At 56.1% G+C, this 16,048-nt stretch overlaps 1 protein-coding gene across 3 annotated transcripts in view; it reads right to left on the reverse strand.

Moving 5' to 3' along the window:
- RNF220 (ring finger protein 220) overlaps positions 1 to 16,048 on the reverse strand; it is a 240,782-nt gene that overhangs the window by 87,097 nt on the left and 137,637 nt on the right. For all 3 annotated transcript variants that reach the window (XM_026086715.1, XM_026086714.1, XM_026086712.1), the window contains one exon: positions 4,994 to 5,123. In XM_026086715.1, coding sequence (XP_025942500.1) covers positions 4,994 to 5,123 — 130 coding nt within the window. The remainder of the gene's footprint in view (positions 1 to 4,993; positions 5,124 to 16,048) is intronic.

The raw sequence follows: 16,048 nt of genomic DNA on the forward strand, positions 1-16,048 counted from the left end.
CGTACAGACACAGCTAACAGTACAACACAGCACGAGGATATCGCTGGCTACATCTGCTACGCTTACAAACCCCCAAAGCAAGGGGAAAGAGCGTAGGTAGCCCCATCGGAGCTGAGATGGTCCTTCAGCTGCAAAAGCAGCAACAGAGTTGACATGGTCCAACTCACCGCTCCACCCACTGGACCATTCCCCGCTATAATGACACACACGATCCTTTTGGGGAAGTGAAATCACAGCTCTGAAGCATAGGTTTGCTGCTGGTAATGCAAGGAAGAATCCTCTAGCATACAGGGAAATAAAAATATCCCCTGCCAAATACATTTTTAAAAAGAGCACTGCATTTTCAGGAACAGAGGATCATGTTGTTAGACAAACTGCATCCAAAAGCACATTTTCCTTCAAGTGCTTGACTCAGCAACTGTAATATTTGTAATGTGATTTCCTAAGATTTTTTAAACGGCCAATAAATTCCTTTTCCCCCCAAACTCCACCTGGGGGCTCAGAAAGCACCATGGACAGACTGACAACCGTCAGCACAGGCGGGCTCCACAGACAGCTTGGAATCTCCTGAGCTAGCTCTCAGAGACCCTATGGTCCTTTGGAGGGGCAAACGCATTGCCAAGCCATTTCGCTGCTCTCCTGACAGCCGAGGACTCTTGTGCCTCTGAAACCCCAGGATTCGGGAGGCAGATCCTGCTATTACCTCTCAGTAGAGCCCTGCCCCTTCCAGGATCTCTTCCTCACCTTCTCCCTCAACCTGCCGTTTCGCTTGTCCTTCACTGCTAGCACATCCCCCTGGCTCCTGTCCCTGTCTTGCTTTTGCTCTTGCCCTCATTCCTTCCTCTGTTCACCTTCTTCAGCTCCTACTGCCTTCTTTCCTGTCCTTGGAAAAGAATTTGGCCAGGTATCAGACATGTTTCCAAAAGGTGTGTGCTCCTCAACAGACTGGCTGTAAGGTGGATGTGACATCGCACAACACAAAGCGCATTTTTCCTCAGCACAGTTTTCAGAAATGGTCAATCCATCATAGATGAAACTGCAGTCGGAGGCAGACACCCAAGCGGGGAAGTGCAGCAGGGTTAAGGACGGCAGCATTATAAGCAGCTGAGAACAGGAGCTTTCAAAGGAAAGCCCTGGCCAAACTTAACCTTCGAGCACCACCGGCTCTGCTCATAATATTTACCTGCAGTGACATACGCAGTGATACATTCGCACGCGCACATGTGCCGGTGTGTGTCTGCCCTGAGGGACACCTACGGGCGCTGCTCTCGCCAGCTCTAATGATCTACCTGCCTGCTGCTCCCCGCTGGCCCCGGCTCGGCAGACGCGTTGGTAGTTGAAGCGCGGTGAGCTGGGGCCAGGGGCCATTGACATCTCCAGAAAGAGCCTCACATTTCAGTGTGCTTTATTGCAAGCCTTTAATACGGATGAGGTATAAAGCGGGTAAATATAAATTGCGTGAGGTTAGGAGACCTGCATCTAGTGCATAGATAAGCTTAATGTACATGAGCCGGAGAATATTCATGTATTCTGCAGGGACCGGGCTGGTTGGGGGCACAGGGCATAGGTGTACAGAGAGGGTCGCTATTATTATTTCTTATTTTGGCACTTGGCGGCTCAGCTGGGGATCGGCACCTTTGCCCTCGGAGCTGTACACATACAGCRAGGAGAGCACCCCTGCTGCAAAGTGCAGCGGGGGCCATCGCTCACCGGGCTCCCGCGCTCTGCTGCTTTGTGCTTGGGCTCTGCCGAGGTGAGCTGCAAGGTAATTTCTCTCTGCGGGAGGAATACCAACAGTCCTGCCCTGCAAGAGTTAAACCCCATAAAGCCAAGGCTTGTAGTTTTGTTTTCTTTCAATTTATACCCTTCACTTAAAGAGGGGTGAAAAAAAAAAGGAAGGAGGGGGAGAAAAAAGAAAGCCAGGTGACATATTCTAAGAGGGAGCACCGAAAACGTGTTAAGCACTTCAAAATCTCATATATTCAATCGGCCTCTGGCAAGACATCTGCCTAATGTTAGCGCTTAAATATCCTTTTCCATTTTACATGCATTCAAGTCTCATTTGARCGAAATGAAACGGTATTATTAAAGGGAGATTTTGCACAAATGGCCTGAATTTGACATGTCAAGTTCAATGAGGCTGTTACATATGTAACACCGAGAAGGGCTCGGAGGCTGCCGGCTCTTGAAACAGCGCCAGTGGCTCAGAAATGAAATTTGCATTCAGAGAGCCTTGCCTGGCCACGCGGAGCCGCGCGTGGGGCCGCGGCCGGCCCACCGGGGCGGAGGAGCCGCGGGGCGAGAGCGACCCGGTCCCTCCCGGCACGAAGGGCAGGCACAGGGATGTGCTGGSAGGGTGGCGGAGCAAGGGAAGGACCCGGTCCGCTGCTCCCCTTTTCCAAGGGAAAGCCTTGGTGGCTCTCGCAGCCCCTTCACGGCTCAGCCCCGGGAAGCGCCGGCGGCCACTGGGAGCAGCCCCCTTCCCTCCCGCCTTCCTCCGAGCGATGCCCGGCTCCTCGCTCGGGCGATGCCGTAAATCCCCCACCGCGGGGCAGYGGCTAAAGCCTCCCCTCTCCTCTCTGCCCGGCCCCACGGCAGCATCTCGGCTTGCTTCCCCTCACTATGCAGCTCTCCGGCTGAGCTGCCGCGGCCGGGGTCGCGGACGGCCCCGATGCTGTGGACGGCCCCGCCGCGGCGCCTGCCAAGCCTCCGGGGCTGCAGGCTGAACGGGCACGAAGGGACCTGCCTTCCCCACCCCGAGCGCTGGAAATTTATGATTTCGTTGCAAATCATTAAGGTTTATTAAAACTTAACAGCACAAGCCATGATTGGCTGCATCCTCTTTAAATTAGAAAAAAAAATAAAAATAAAAGAAGGGCCTTTGGAAAGCAGCCCCCCGGTTCGTTTCTCCCCATCAGGCTGATAAGTAACAGCTGCTCAGCCATTTCGGTAACGAGTCGGTATTGGCAGGGAGCGGCCAGGGCTGCCGGTGCCCGTCACGTTTATAGGCCTACATTTTATTTTTATGTTTATTGGGTTATTTGAGATCATTATTAGTTTCTCTCTCCCCTTGTTGATGTGTTCTTGCTCCCAGCTCTTCCAGGCGGCAACAGTGGGGGAACGGGAGAAGAGGCCACCCCGCGCACAGGGCGTCCCGCGGGCCGGACCCGCTCGCGTCCCACCACCCYGTGCCGCTGCCGGTGCTGCCGGGGCACCGCCGGGAGACGCTCGCCGCCGGCCCCCCGGATCGCTCCCGCGCGGGGCGACCAGAGCCCGGCCCAGCACGGAGCTGCCGCGTTAGAGAGCAGCCTCTGCTGCCTGAATCCATAGGCTAGATTGAACGTTATCTATCACGGCACGGAGCGAGTCGTTATTTAATAATTAATAAAGACCTCTGCTTCTTCTTCGCCGCGCGCRTGGCCGAGCGGAGCGGGCCGGGGAAGCGAGGGCAAGCTGGAGAGAGCTGTCTCCTCTCTAACTGCTGCTGTTATTTAAAGGAATAATGCCATTCTTTTTCATTTGTCAGCTGGCCCACAATGGCCCTTGTCACGCTTTATGATTTAGGGTTTCCTCTCCTTTCCCATTAAACGCCACCTTCCCATCACTGCCTCGCGCCAGCCATCCTCCGCTCCTGGCTCGCAGTTTCAGTTTCGCTCTGATATTGGCCCAACTTCTTTGATGGGCTCCTCTGAGCACTAATTGCTTCTGTTCATTTAAACCTGTTCACTAATTTGCAGTGGCCCTTTATTAAGTTGGATGCAGCCCAAATTACACCATAAATTACACTCGCAAGGGGAGCGGGTGTCGCGTGGGATAAATGGGCTGGCTGTTCCCTCTTTCCCCCCTCTCTCTTCCTCCGCTTCCCTGTTCGAGGAGCGGGGGATGCAGGCTCCAGCCCCGTGCCGCTCGGGCGCCGCAGCTGAGAGAGCTCAGACCCATTTTGGGGGGGGGGGGTTGTCTCTGTTTCTCTTCTTGAAGTTCCCTCCTTCTCCCTCCATCTRTAATGCTTATTGCTCGTTTTATAGGAAAAAAGATCCTATGCTGAGCACAGGCTGGGACGGATCCTGCTTCCTCTGTCCAAAGCTATGTGAACCCCTTTGCCCACACACACACACRCACGCACACGCACACACACACGCACACACACACAGATACACGCGTTCTCCCTCCCTTTCCTACCACCTGGTGACGTAACTTAGCTTCTAGTCGGCAGTTTGATTTCTTTTCTCACCTTTTAATGACCGGGGAATTCATTAATAATTGAAATAAACACGCTCTTTTCCAAGGCTGCTGAGTTTTATTAAGGCAGGGGCAGGGATCTGCCAACCCTTGGCCGCAGCCATTTCCTAAATAACTGCTAGCAGTTAAAATGCAATTATTATTATTTTTTTTAAATAGAGAATTTTGCTGTGCTGGGGAAAGCAGAAGGCAGTGGGAACTAAAGACAGCGAAGGGGCAGCACACCGCTTTGCTAAGGGCCAGCTCCACCATGGGATGTGCTCAGGTGGGACCTGCTTTAACCTCTTCTCTGCTGGAGCGACATACTGAGTGTGCCCATGTCCGAGCAGTGCCAGAGCTGCTCACCGCAACACACCTTCCCGGGTGTCCCATTTCTGTCCCATCTCTACCATTCTGTTGCAGGGAACGCCAGGGAAATGCTTCTGCCCTGCCGGTGAGTACTAAATGTCCCAAATTTGGTAACTGAGGGGAGCAGAACAAAGTGTTGAGGGTAGGAGGAAAGTGGATCTGGGGCTTTCTAACCCCCCTGCAGAGCAGTAGCTGTTAAAGTCCAGCCCTGATCCCAGCAGCACGGAGTCATCCTGCAGACCAGCCCCTTCTTTGCTGGAGGCCGGAGATGAACATTGGCTTCAGCGGGCCTGGATGAGGCCCCGGGCACACGGSCTCTTGCCGCACCACAGCCTCCACTGCCCGGCGAGGCGCCGGGAGGCTTGGGCTGCCCCGAGGAGCCGGCCGGCCGTCGGTGGCTCCTTACCTGATGTTGAGCTGCGTGAGCTTCTCCAGCTCCTGCTCCATGTGCTCCTGCAGCTCGCCGGGGCGAAGGAGGACCTGGCAGATGGGGCAGATGGGAGCCTGGCTGTCAAACAAAGTCGCCTTCTTTTTGCCTGTGGGGAGGAAAAGAGGGGAGAAAGCTTTAGCTTCTGCGTAGCCTCAGCCCAGGTGCCCTGCGACAGCAGTGGCAGCAGCCGAAAGCAGCAGCAGCTACACCGCGCTCTGATTCCCGTCCTCCGGCGGTTTGGTTCGGGCACAACAGTTTGAGGAAAGGGCCTGCGGATGGATCCCGTGCCCCATTCCCAGCCTGAGGGACCGCAGCCCCCGCCCGGCCCTGCCACGTGGGTCCCCAGAGGCTGCTGCTCACTTGACCTCGTTTCTCCTGCCCAGCTGCCAGGCTTTGCACCGCCGGCTCGCCCCCGACGGAGCGCAGGCTGAAGGGCTGCCTCTGCATGGGCGTCAGACCGGATACGTTTCAAACCGGTGATCTGAACCCAGCTGTTTTATCAGTGCGTCCCATAGCACATTTTCCAACCGTTTTTGTTCCGGAGCAGCAGGTGCAGAGAGGGTCTGAGCACCTGGTAGATGAAAGGCTCCACTGGCGAGAGCAGCCCCCGGCTCCCTGGCCGCCTGGGACTAACGCAGCGGGGTCTGAAAGTGGGGAATTTTCTCCTGGAATATCTCCATTTCTCTCCCCTTCTCACACTTTTGGGGACTGCACCCACCCTTGGGCCCCTGGCACGGATGGGCGAGCGCTGGGGGCCCGTGGGGAGCCCACTCCGGAGCTGGGCTGAGCCCTTGGGGCCTCCGTGGCGGCAGGGGTGCGTGGGGCTGTCGGCTCGGCCGCAGACCCTCCTCAGCCCCCAAACGCTGCCTTTCCACTTCGCCTGCACAGCCAGATTTCCCCGTTTCGGTCCCTGCTCCTCAGCCAATTTCCTCCGGCTTGGAAACTTTATTGCCCCCTCTATAAGGAATATACAGCATCTATTTAACATAAAATAAAACTCTAAGCAAACACTGAAGTTTCAATAAAACAGAAAGGCCCACGGGTCTCCAGGCCCCTCTCTCCCAGCTGTATTAGCAGCTCTGCTCATGAGAGGGCGTGCGGAGCCCGGCTCAGATGGCTCCAGCAGGGAGAAACATGCTTTATAGCCGCCTGTTGTCATCTAATGTGAACCCTCCTGCTGGATTATTTATTTATGTATTAGACATGGATCAAATTGGTTAAATCTGAGTGAGAGGCAGTAATGCACAATAAAGCAGCCAGTGCTGGATACGAGGGGGCTCCATGCAACGTGGCCTTCCAATCAGAAGCCAAAAGGTGCCATTTTATGGCTCCTAACGATGGTAGAGCCCAGTTAAATGAATCCCCATTAAAGGAATAGACCTTCTCAAAGTATAAAACATTGGTGTGAGCAGCTTTACTGGGTCCCTGCTGCTCACTGTATAACCGCCTGGCGCAGGCATTTAACGAGAGGAAGGGTTTGAAATAAGTTTGTGAGTCACCTTGGCTCATCCTTGCCTGCGCGCAGGACAGAGCGTACGTGCCTGGCTGCAGCGGGGCTGCCTCCAGGACACTCGCTGGCCTTTTCTTCCGCCTCCCGCTGGGAGATGGGGGAAACTGAGGCACAGAAGTGGCAAATCAGAGCAAGTCAATGCTACGGAGACAGCTTCCCCTGCCTCCCCCTCTTGGCCATCCACCAGGAGCGCTCCCACTTGCAGACCCCGGAGAAGACCCCAGCCACCCGGACCGTCTCTCCTCTGGACTTGAGCTCCTCCCCACAGTTGCCACGCAGAGCCACGGACAGATCCTGGCATCCTGCATCCCCATCCAGACCACCCCGTCCTCTCCCGGCAGATGGGAGCACAAAGCGTGCAGCCCGCATAACTGGGAGTATCTCCCTCTCTCATGCGCGGGCTCTCTCCTCGTTCCCCCATGTTTAAATAATGCCCAGAAACCAAACCAAACCCAAACAACCAGCTCCCGCTGACCCTTGCGGGAAAGGTTGGCATTTCAGTAATTCCACCTTCCTGTTGGACCTTTTCCACTTTTGTGTAGCAGGGGCCCAAAATAGCCCAGGAGTGTCCCCTACCACCTGCTATTTATAACCCCAGCTCTGCAGCAAAACAATGGAGCTGTCTGAGTCTCCCTCCCAAAATAAACAGGCAGCCTTTGAGTGGACGGGAAATCCTGCTGGATCCCCGCTGCGGGGCGCGCAGATGGACGGGTAAACACGCTGCCCTCCGCCCTGCCGCGCTGCGCCCCCACTCCCAGCCCAGGTCTCTGCCGTGGGGCCGCCAGCCCCCGCTCGCCACCGGCAGCCACCCGGGCCACGGGTGCCCTCTGCATCTCCAGAGATTGATCCAGAGGCCGAACATCCCCAGGGCTTTGGTCTCCAGGGAACGGGGCGTTCGCTGGAGGAGGTGCGGAGCAGCCCTGGACTCCCGGACCACAGCGCCTCCGCTGGGACGGGCGGCCTCGGAGCAGGCAGCCCGCACTAGCCAGAGCTGAGCCCTCCTGGGACGTCCCAGCACGCGGAGCTGGTGTCATGCCTGGGGACCAGCTCAGCTGCACTGGGCTGGTGGTCTTTTTAACCTCCTGCGTGCCCAGGCCCTCACTCCCTGCTTGTTCTTCGGGACTCTTCGATGGGATGCATGCTCCTAAGCAGAGGCGACTTTGTATCTGAATGTCCCGGGGAATCGGGAGGGATCTCAGGCCGTGGGAAAGGCCCTTGCTGCCTTCCCTGGCCATTCCCAACCCCAGCCCAGGCCAGCAGGAGAAATGAGCAGCAAGGGCCTTAACCACCAGCTACGCTAACGATATTGTAATGAATTCATGTCAAGGAAGGATGTGACAGCTGTCACGCTGCATCCGCTCAGAAGGGGCTGTGACAGCGGGGACAGATCCCCCTGCTCCAGTGAGCACGGGCGCCTGGTGCTGTGCAAAAGCAAGGGCTTCAACCGGGGCAGGAGACCAGGGCCCTGGACACGCAGCCAAGTCCCTGACGTACAGATTGCCACAGTAGCACTTCAAAGCAGGAGACAGAAGGAGCCCCGGCTCCTGGCCCAAGGGGCTGACAACCTCGCTTTCGCAGGGGCTGGGATAAGTGGCAGTGACAGGCAGCAGGGAGGGGACCGTTTCTGATTGCAGCAGGACACCTACGCAAGCCTCCCCAGGTCCGCAAAATTCGCCGCCCGCCCGCAGTGCCGTGGAGGCTGCCGGCTGGATGCGTCTCCCCAGATCAGCTGCGACCGTGTCCACAGCATGTCCCGGGGGCCCAACACACATCCACGCGCCGGTGTGACACCCCGTGCGGCGGTACCCAGCTGCGTGGCATGTGATGCTGGGTTGCAGCGGGGGAGAAGCCAGGAATCCCGTGCACTAAGGTTTCACTTGTGAAAGCCGTGGTAGAGACATGTACATCCCGCCTCTCCTCTCTGGAGTGGGAGCATCCTGGTACTCGTGAAAAGCAAAGGATGCTGCAGTGTGCAGGGCGGTGTGTGCTGCAGCACGCTGCCGGTGGGTGCTTACCCCGCTCGACGGAGCAGAGGGCATTCGCTCGGGGTAAAACGACGGGGCCAAATCCCCGCGCAGGCTGGACCCGTGCCTGCCACGGCAGCAAGTGCTCCCCGTTCCTCCTCCATGCCCTGCGCCAAACCTGCTCCTGGAAGCCCCTGAATGGCTCTTTTCAGGCTTTTGTTTTTTGGCAGCTGTGTTTTTGTTTTCCTTGCCCCTCTCTCTCCCCTTCGCTCTCCAGTTACTCCGCAGGCTCAGCTCCAGTGTTTACCCTCCGCGGCTTGGCCATGCTCCCCCCGCTGCCGACCCCCTGCTCGCCAGTGCCAGAGAGATGAAAAGGCAGAGCCTCGGTGCTCCCGCTGTTTGCCTGGTCTCACGGGCTCCGAGGAAATGTTTAACTTGAAGTGTTGAAACTGAATATTTCCTGCTCTGAAAGCCGAGCGCCTGAGACACAAACGCACCCCTGCGCAGTGGAATTTTTCTGCTGGCTCCTTTGGAGGGAGCCTGCAAACGGATCCCAGCCCTGGTGGGGATTCAGTTGAACCCTTCTGTCCCCGCTGGAGATCACGGGCCAGATCCTGGTCTCGTTTACACTGGTATGAAACCAACGTAATTCTACTGACTCCTCTCAGTCAGCTTGATTCACTTCAAAGTGAACGGAAACAGGACCTGGACTCCAGGCTTGGAGCTGGGCTGAGATATCGGGGAACACTCACAACATCAGCATCCACCCTCCTCCACACCCCCGTAATACATCCCAAGCAAAGTGGTTGATGTCCCAAGCCAAAAGAAGGGCCCAGCAGCAGCTTCGTTATCCCCAGGGGACCGCCTTGGAGGTGCTCGGCCACCCGGCGACAGGCAATGGTGCGAGATCCTACCACAAGCGCAGCGGCAAGTTCAGAGCCTGGCAAGGACTCGTTAGGAACCGTTGCACAAAGACAGCAACCTCTTTCCTGGGGCGACTCGTTAGCTCCTTTAACGATTTCCCTCCAACTGGTTTCATCCCCTTGAGTTTCTGAGCTAGCTGATATGGATGTGCATTACGAGCCCAGATACCAAGGAAGGCTACACTGAAGCAAACCCCTTGAATGCCTGCTGCCAACAAAATGGGAAATTCTGTTTTGGAGAGCATTTAACTGGAAAAACACAGACCCAGCCAGCCAACTGCCACAACAGCACACAAGCACAGAGTATACAACACTCCCAAGTCACTCTGAATATGCAAAGTTTATAAGATGTGAGGGTTGGTTCAACTCAGGAGCTCAGCAAGTTGCCAAATTAATGGAATAAATTGTTTATAATTCTATTATTTGCTCTGTTGTGCTGTCAGCTTATTGGGCAGCCAGTGCATCCCTCCAGGTGCCTCCCCAGGCACACGAGGGCTGCCCAGGTGGCATCCGCAGGTGGGCGTCAGGTAGGAAACACTCATGGAGGGATATTCCCTGCTGAACATTTATTGGGGACCTTCTTGCTTTGTCCTAAAGGCCCTTCCTGGGGCAGATAATTGGAGGGCATCTTCTCACCACCCTGTCCTTCCTCATGGCCATCTGAAACTCTCCCTTTCTTCACCTTGCCCCTGGGAGGACAAGCACTTCTCTCTCAACTCTTAATTTTCCAGCATCTCAAGCAGTTTTCCACTTGTCTGAGTACAGAACTCCCCTTCCCCTGAGATGCCTCCCTCCATTTCATCCTCCTATTTTCTCTCTCTCTCTTTTAAACACTCCATCATTTAAAACCAATCAAAGCCAGCTGATCTGAAACTCTTTTGAATAGAAATGACCCCATGCTGGGGTCCTGCGGCCCCGAGCTGTGCTTCTCGGGCTGCTCCGAAACCAGGTGGGTGGTAATGGAAGTGCTGACACAGGCTCCTTGACAGCATCACCACTGCCAGCGCCTGTAATAATCCCTCCTGGCTCCCCCTCAACTCGGTTTCCGCGGCGATTATTTTCCATTTGATGATGGGCCTGCTGTTATTTGTGTACTGATAGCAGATATCTCGTGTGACAAGCCTCCTTTCCTTCCAGCTCAAGAAACAATAATTCAAAGAAAGCCCCATATTAGCTTGGAAATAGCCAAATGCTAGCTCTTCTCCCCGTGAGCCCCCGCCGCATCCAAAGAGGACTGCGCGGCAGCTCGCAACCCCCTGACAGTAAGTGGCAGCGAAGGGGCTGCACCGGCGCTGGGGGAGGATGAGAGTAGCGGGGCGATTGAAGGGGAGATGGCTCAAGTGTCAGCGCAGAGTACCCAGGAATAACAGCAGAGCGACTTCAAGAAGCAAAAACTGTTCAGTAATAAAGTTAGAGAGCACGAATAACGTTGCTCTTTGCTGTTCTGTCTCCCTGTGCGTGGATCTGGACCACGCAAGGTTATTTATTGGTGTGCTTCCGGTGCCGTGCTCTGATTGTGCCTGCTGGGGAGTCTTCTTGGCTCCAGCTGGTTTTGCTGAGGGCCAGGGTCCTGGTCCGTCATTAGGGTGGTGCTTCTGTCTGACGCCTGGGACTTTGCTCTCACAAACCACCTTTCTCGCAGGCGCAACAGAAAAGGTACCTGCCCGCTGGCTGTCTGCACAGCGGGTGGGTTGGAGTCAGGATCCTGCCCGCTCCTTGCAGCACGGGCTGCCACCCCTGGGGCTCCTGCCTGGGCACGCGGCACACAGACCAGGGCTCGGTGCCGGTTTGCACGCTGTGCAGGCACGCTGCGCCGGCACACTGCCTGCAAGGGGCCGGGCGCCCGGGGCCGGCCCCTCCTGCACAGCTTTGCACAAGGCTGTGGCCCTGGGGACAGTGCCGGGCAGAGAGGTGACTCCAGATCCACGTGCTGCTGTAACTGGATCCGTAGTACGACCTAATTCTGCAAACACCGTACAGCGCAGTGAGTGCATTCAGATCGCCGGGGAAGGGACCCTGCACAGAGTGGACCTGCCCTTTTCTGGAGCGACTGAGGCTGAGCCGCATGTGTATTTTGGAGGTCTGTGTATGCGACGAAGGGAGCCGGGGTCCTGAGAAGTGGCTTTTCATGTACAAAAAGGCTTTTGAGGAGGCACTTCTCTGCTCTTTTATTACAGAGCAAAGCTGCCGCAGGGCACCGGCAGAAGCTGGACTCAGATTGTGTTTGACACTGCACAAGCAAGAGCACAGCATGGGGCGATTCCCGCCTTGCATCTAAGAGAGAAGAGATCGGGGTGGGTGACGGCCTGTTTTATATAGCAGGGGGAAGAGAGGCACAGAAGGACCGAGCAACTTCCTACAACCACACGAGCAAACTGGGGTGCAGCAAAGAGCTGAACTTGGCCCCCGGTGTCCCGGCGCAGGGCCTTACCCAGAGCGCTGCTTCCGCGGTAAAGTGCTCGGGCTGCTGACCGGCATGGCAAATGTACCTATTTCTCCTGAGGCAAAAGAACTACAGATGGATCTAAGGCGGAAAAGCTTGCTAAAATATTGATTTTCTTCCAAAGGAATGAGCTGCTCTTGCAGCTGCCTCTCCAGGTGAGCTGGAGACCGGAGGGCCCAGCTTTTCAACTGGTGTAAAGTCATGCGGTGCTGCTGCCGCGCATCTGAAACCAGCTGGGGATCCAGTCTGAGGTGATCCCATGGGGCGCCCAGCAAAAAATGCACGTTCAAGTAACAACCTGGGCTCCTCGGAGGCTGTTTCAAGTGTCGGTCTTTGGCAGAGAGGCAATGCCCGTGCGGCTCCGTCCTGTCTCATCTGGCACCACGTTTCTAATGGCAGCTGGCACCCCGGCTCCGGGGAAAACGCAAGAAACCCCTCCGAGCGGCCAAAACCCACCTCCTGCGACTCCCAGCCCCGGCTCTCAATCTGCGGAGCTCATGGCTGCCCATCGCAGAATAGAGGAAGATGGATTGAGCTGGGCAATAATTTAAGAAACTGAGTGAGTCTGTACATCCAATCACTTTACAAATCAGGGGAAAAGGAGAGAGGAGGAAAGGAAGGAGGGGGGGGGAGAAGTGAAAAGGCCGCGCAGGGAAATGCATCACAATTACTGTCTCAGCTCTAATGAGGAGCCTGTCATGAGGCTGTCATCCTGCGGAAAGCCACCTACTCAGAAAGATTCAATAAAAAAGTAGCAGAGAGATAAAAAAGAGATATATTTCAGCCCTTGCTAATATTCTTTTCATTTGTCCCAGCACAAAATAAGATACTGCACTTAACCGGCTCGGTTAAAATGAAAAGGGGGGGGGGGCGGGAAGGGAGCAGCATTGATCAATACCACTAAAAGCCGGGAGACACGGTGATGGAGTGCAATTTTTTTGTCTGTGCTGAAGCATAGCAGAGGCCCGGGCGGGGTAATTTATGATTCGCACGCATGCCGGCTAACTAGAGGCTGACAAGACAATGAATTCTCGATGAGAGGAACGCAGGCCGCCGAGAGCTGGAAAGGGAGAGTGTGACGGAGCCCCGAAAGGAAGAGAGGGCGAGGAGAGCGGAGCTGGGACAGGCCGTGGCCCCGTCTCCCCGCAGTGCTGTTTCCAGGCTCAACACGAGACGCGTCTTAGCAGAGCAAGTCTGAAACACCTGCCCTGGCTTTACGAGGAAGGAAGAAAGTGGTGGCAACCCAAGGGGCTGCGCTCGCATCCTTCTTGCCCTCTTCTCTAGCTATTGCCTTGCACGCACGCCCGTGCCGGTGGCACGCGACACCGGGCCACGGAGGTCACCTGGGGCACCTGGTACAGATCTGTGATCTGCCACGGAGTCTGCGCGACGCTGGAGATGGACCAAACCAGAAGGACAACAGGGAACACAAACAGGGACAGATCCCTTCTTCCCACTCCAGATTCCCTGCCTGGTGTTGGTGTAAGTCTGGACAAGCTCAGGGACACAGAATCGGACTTTCCTGCTACCAGCCTCTGCCTTAGCAGGGAAACTGGAGCCTCCTCCAACCTGCTGCCTCATCTCCAAAAGACACAAGTCCCAGGGAGCGGCTGGCTCTCCCTGGCATCAGTGGGGTCTTTGGCTTTGGCAGAGGTGGCAGGGCAGGGGTGCTCTGGGTACGTCCTGCAGTTCCGACCCTCCAGCCTGCGGCACTGCCTGGGCGCAGAGCGGCTCCCCCTCCTGCCGCGTCCTTGGGCTGCCCTCGTCCCGTGGGGCTTGTCCGGTCAGGCAGCCAAGCTGCAGCCGGGGTCTGAACACGGGGCTGCAGGGCAAACCACCCGGAGCTGGTGGGACCCAGGGGCCATGCAGGTAACTCATGGTCCTCTGGCTCGCAGCACCGGCTGGATAGCCAGGTCAGGTCTGCTCACAGCACAAAACACAGGGCAGTCCCAGGACCACACTGCACATCTGAAATGGGGGGCCAGCTGCCTGGGTGGTGGGACTGAGGAGAGGAGGCAAAACATTTCCTCCMTGGGAGCATGGTGCCCAGCTGAGTRCCTGTGCCCGTCTGCCAGTCCTTTCTCAGAGGAGCTTGTGAAATGAGACACTGGGTCCCAGCACGCTTTCCAGCAGTTGGGAGACTCCCGAGCTCTCTTGCTTGCTGCGCCATGGTGCACAGCCACAGCTGGGCCGGAGTACGGAGAACAGCTCTGCCTCCCACTGTTGCCTCCTCTCCTCCTCCTCAGCAGTGCCTAGGACTGTGCCGAGCATCCAGGGCCTCTGGCCTTGTTTGCTGCTACAAGGTCACTTTTTGTCCCTTGCTCCACTGGCCCACTGAGCTGGGATAGCTGCTGGCCGGATGGGATGAGGTGGAGGGGAGGAGCTGCTCGGCTGCACCACCAAAGCGTGCCTTCATTCTCTGTGCTCCATGTGAATCCTTGGGGTGGAAAGACCTGGAACAAAATACCTTCTTCAGTTGCCAAAAAATAACCACAGTGGCAACTAGAAGAGAAGGTGGGAGTTTAACAGAGACGTCCCAGTGTCTGGCTGTGAGCCCACACGAGAGCTGGGGCTCGCTGTCCCCAGAGCTGTCTGGGGTCCACTCCATGCTTTGGTTGCTTCCTACCTCCTGGGAACCAGGGCACAGTCCTGAGAGGGAGCGACAGCCCTGCACGGGGCTGCTGGAGCACTGGAGTGGCTTTTTCCTCCCTGCCTTGGGCTCGCTTGGTGAACCAACTGGGTGCGTCCTGAGAGATAGGAACAGCCTGGAAATGGGACACTGTCTTCACTGTTTGGTGGTGAAACAAGAGCCTGGGGACCATCCCACCACCGGCCGGGCAGGGGGCTTGCTGTGGGCATCCCGTGCAGCCCGGTGAGCCACCCAGTGCAAGGCTCCAGCTCCTTTAACACCAGGCCCATCCTGTCCCCGCCGCGCATGCGCGCAGGCAGCCACGCAGCTCCCATGCCCTTGACTTGGAGGGCAGCCTGTTAAGTTGGTGATATACTGATATGCCTATAATTTGAAGGGGTGATGGGGCAGAGTCTTTCCCTGCCTCCCACCCACTGCCTCCCCCCACTTTCCTGCTCCTCTCCTCTCCTCTCCTCCCTCGGGGGTGTGTGGGGCACATATCGAAAACACAGATATTGAACTGTCAAAACTATTTCCTACAAGAAAATAGATTCATCAGCTTGCAGCACGCAGGGTCATTGCCACATTTTCCCCTCGCGCCAGCACCTGCACATGCCGGCGCATACCCAATGCCTCTTCGCAGCACCGGCACTTTAGCTTGTAGCTCAGGGCCCTTAAGTGACTTTGAGAAATGGATAATCGATTATAATTCCATGGGCCTCTCTGCAGATTTATCCGGAGAATGTATAAAAGCCAGGGCTTGGGAGAAGCGGGTCCTTCTGGCCAACATGTCGATTGCCCGCACTCTCTGCGCCCGGCTCGGAAAATCGCATCCCAAGCACGACTCTGTTTAATCCATCAGTACACAATCAATGCACTCTGTAATCAACTCTTGATCACTTAATTTTACACATGTTGGCTGAATCCCTTTGTTTAATCACTAGATCAGGCCGCGTTGTTGCACTGCCCCCTCCCTGCTTCACCCTCCCTGACCCCCCCGGCCCCCTCCTTGCCGGCACCACCAAACGCTGCCCGGAGCCTTCATTTCACCTTGAGGAAGAGCTCCCATGAATTTAGAGAGCCGCGAGATGGCAATGGAAGGAGAGAAAGGAAAACAGAGAGAGTGAAAAAATAACTCCGGAAAGAAAGAAAATATTTTCCCTCCTGTGTCTTCCTAGGACTTGTCCCAGCCGTTTTTACCCACATAAAAGAAATCTCCACTGGAATTTAAAAAAGAGCCAGCTGTTGGGTTGCACAAACCAAAGGCCTGAGCCTCTGAGGGATAACGGGGAGCCCGCAGGTCGGGGGTCACTGGGGAGGCACACAGCACCCATCACGCGGTGTCCCTGGCTCAATCTAGCCCGTCCAGCATCCTCCCCATCCCATTATTATTTTGACTGTTTCAGCAGCCAAGGCCATTACGAGCAGTGGTTCTTGATCTTTCCCTCCCAGAGGCATCCTTGGGAACATCGCTCCCATCTCGCCAGGGTTCATCTTCCTTTTTATGGCAAGAGCGTGACCCTTGGGTTGCGAATGCGTGTAATGCAGCTGTTTGGCATTTT

The sequence above is a fragment of the Apteryx rowi genome, unplaced genomic scaffold, assembly GCF_003343035.1.
Source record: "Apteryx rowi isolate R43461 unplaced genomic scaffold, aptRow1 scaffold_7, whole genome shotgun sequence".
Taxonomy (NCBI): Eukaryota; Metazoa; Chordata; class Aves; order Apterygiformes; family Apterygidae; genus Apteryx; species Apteryx rowi.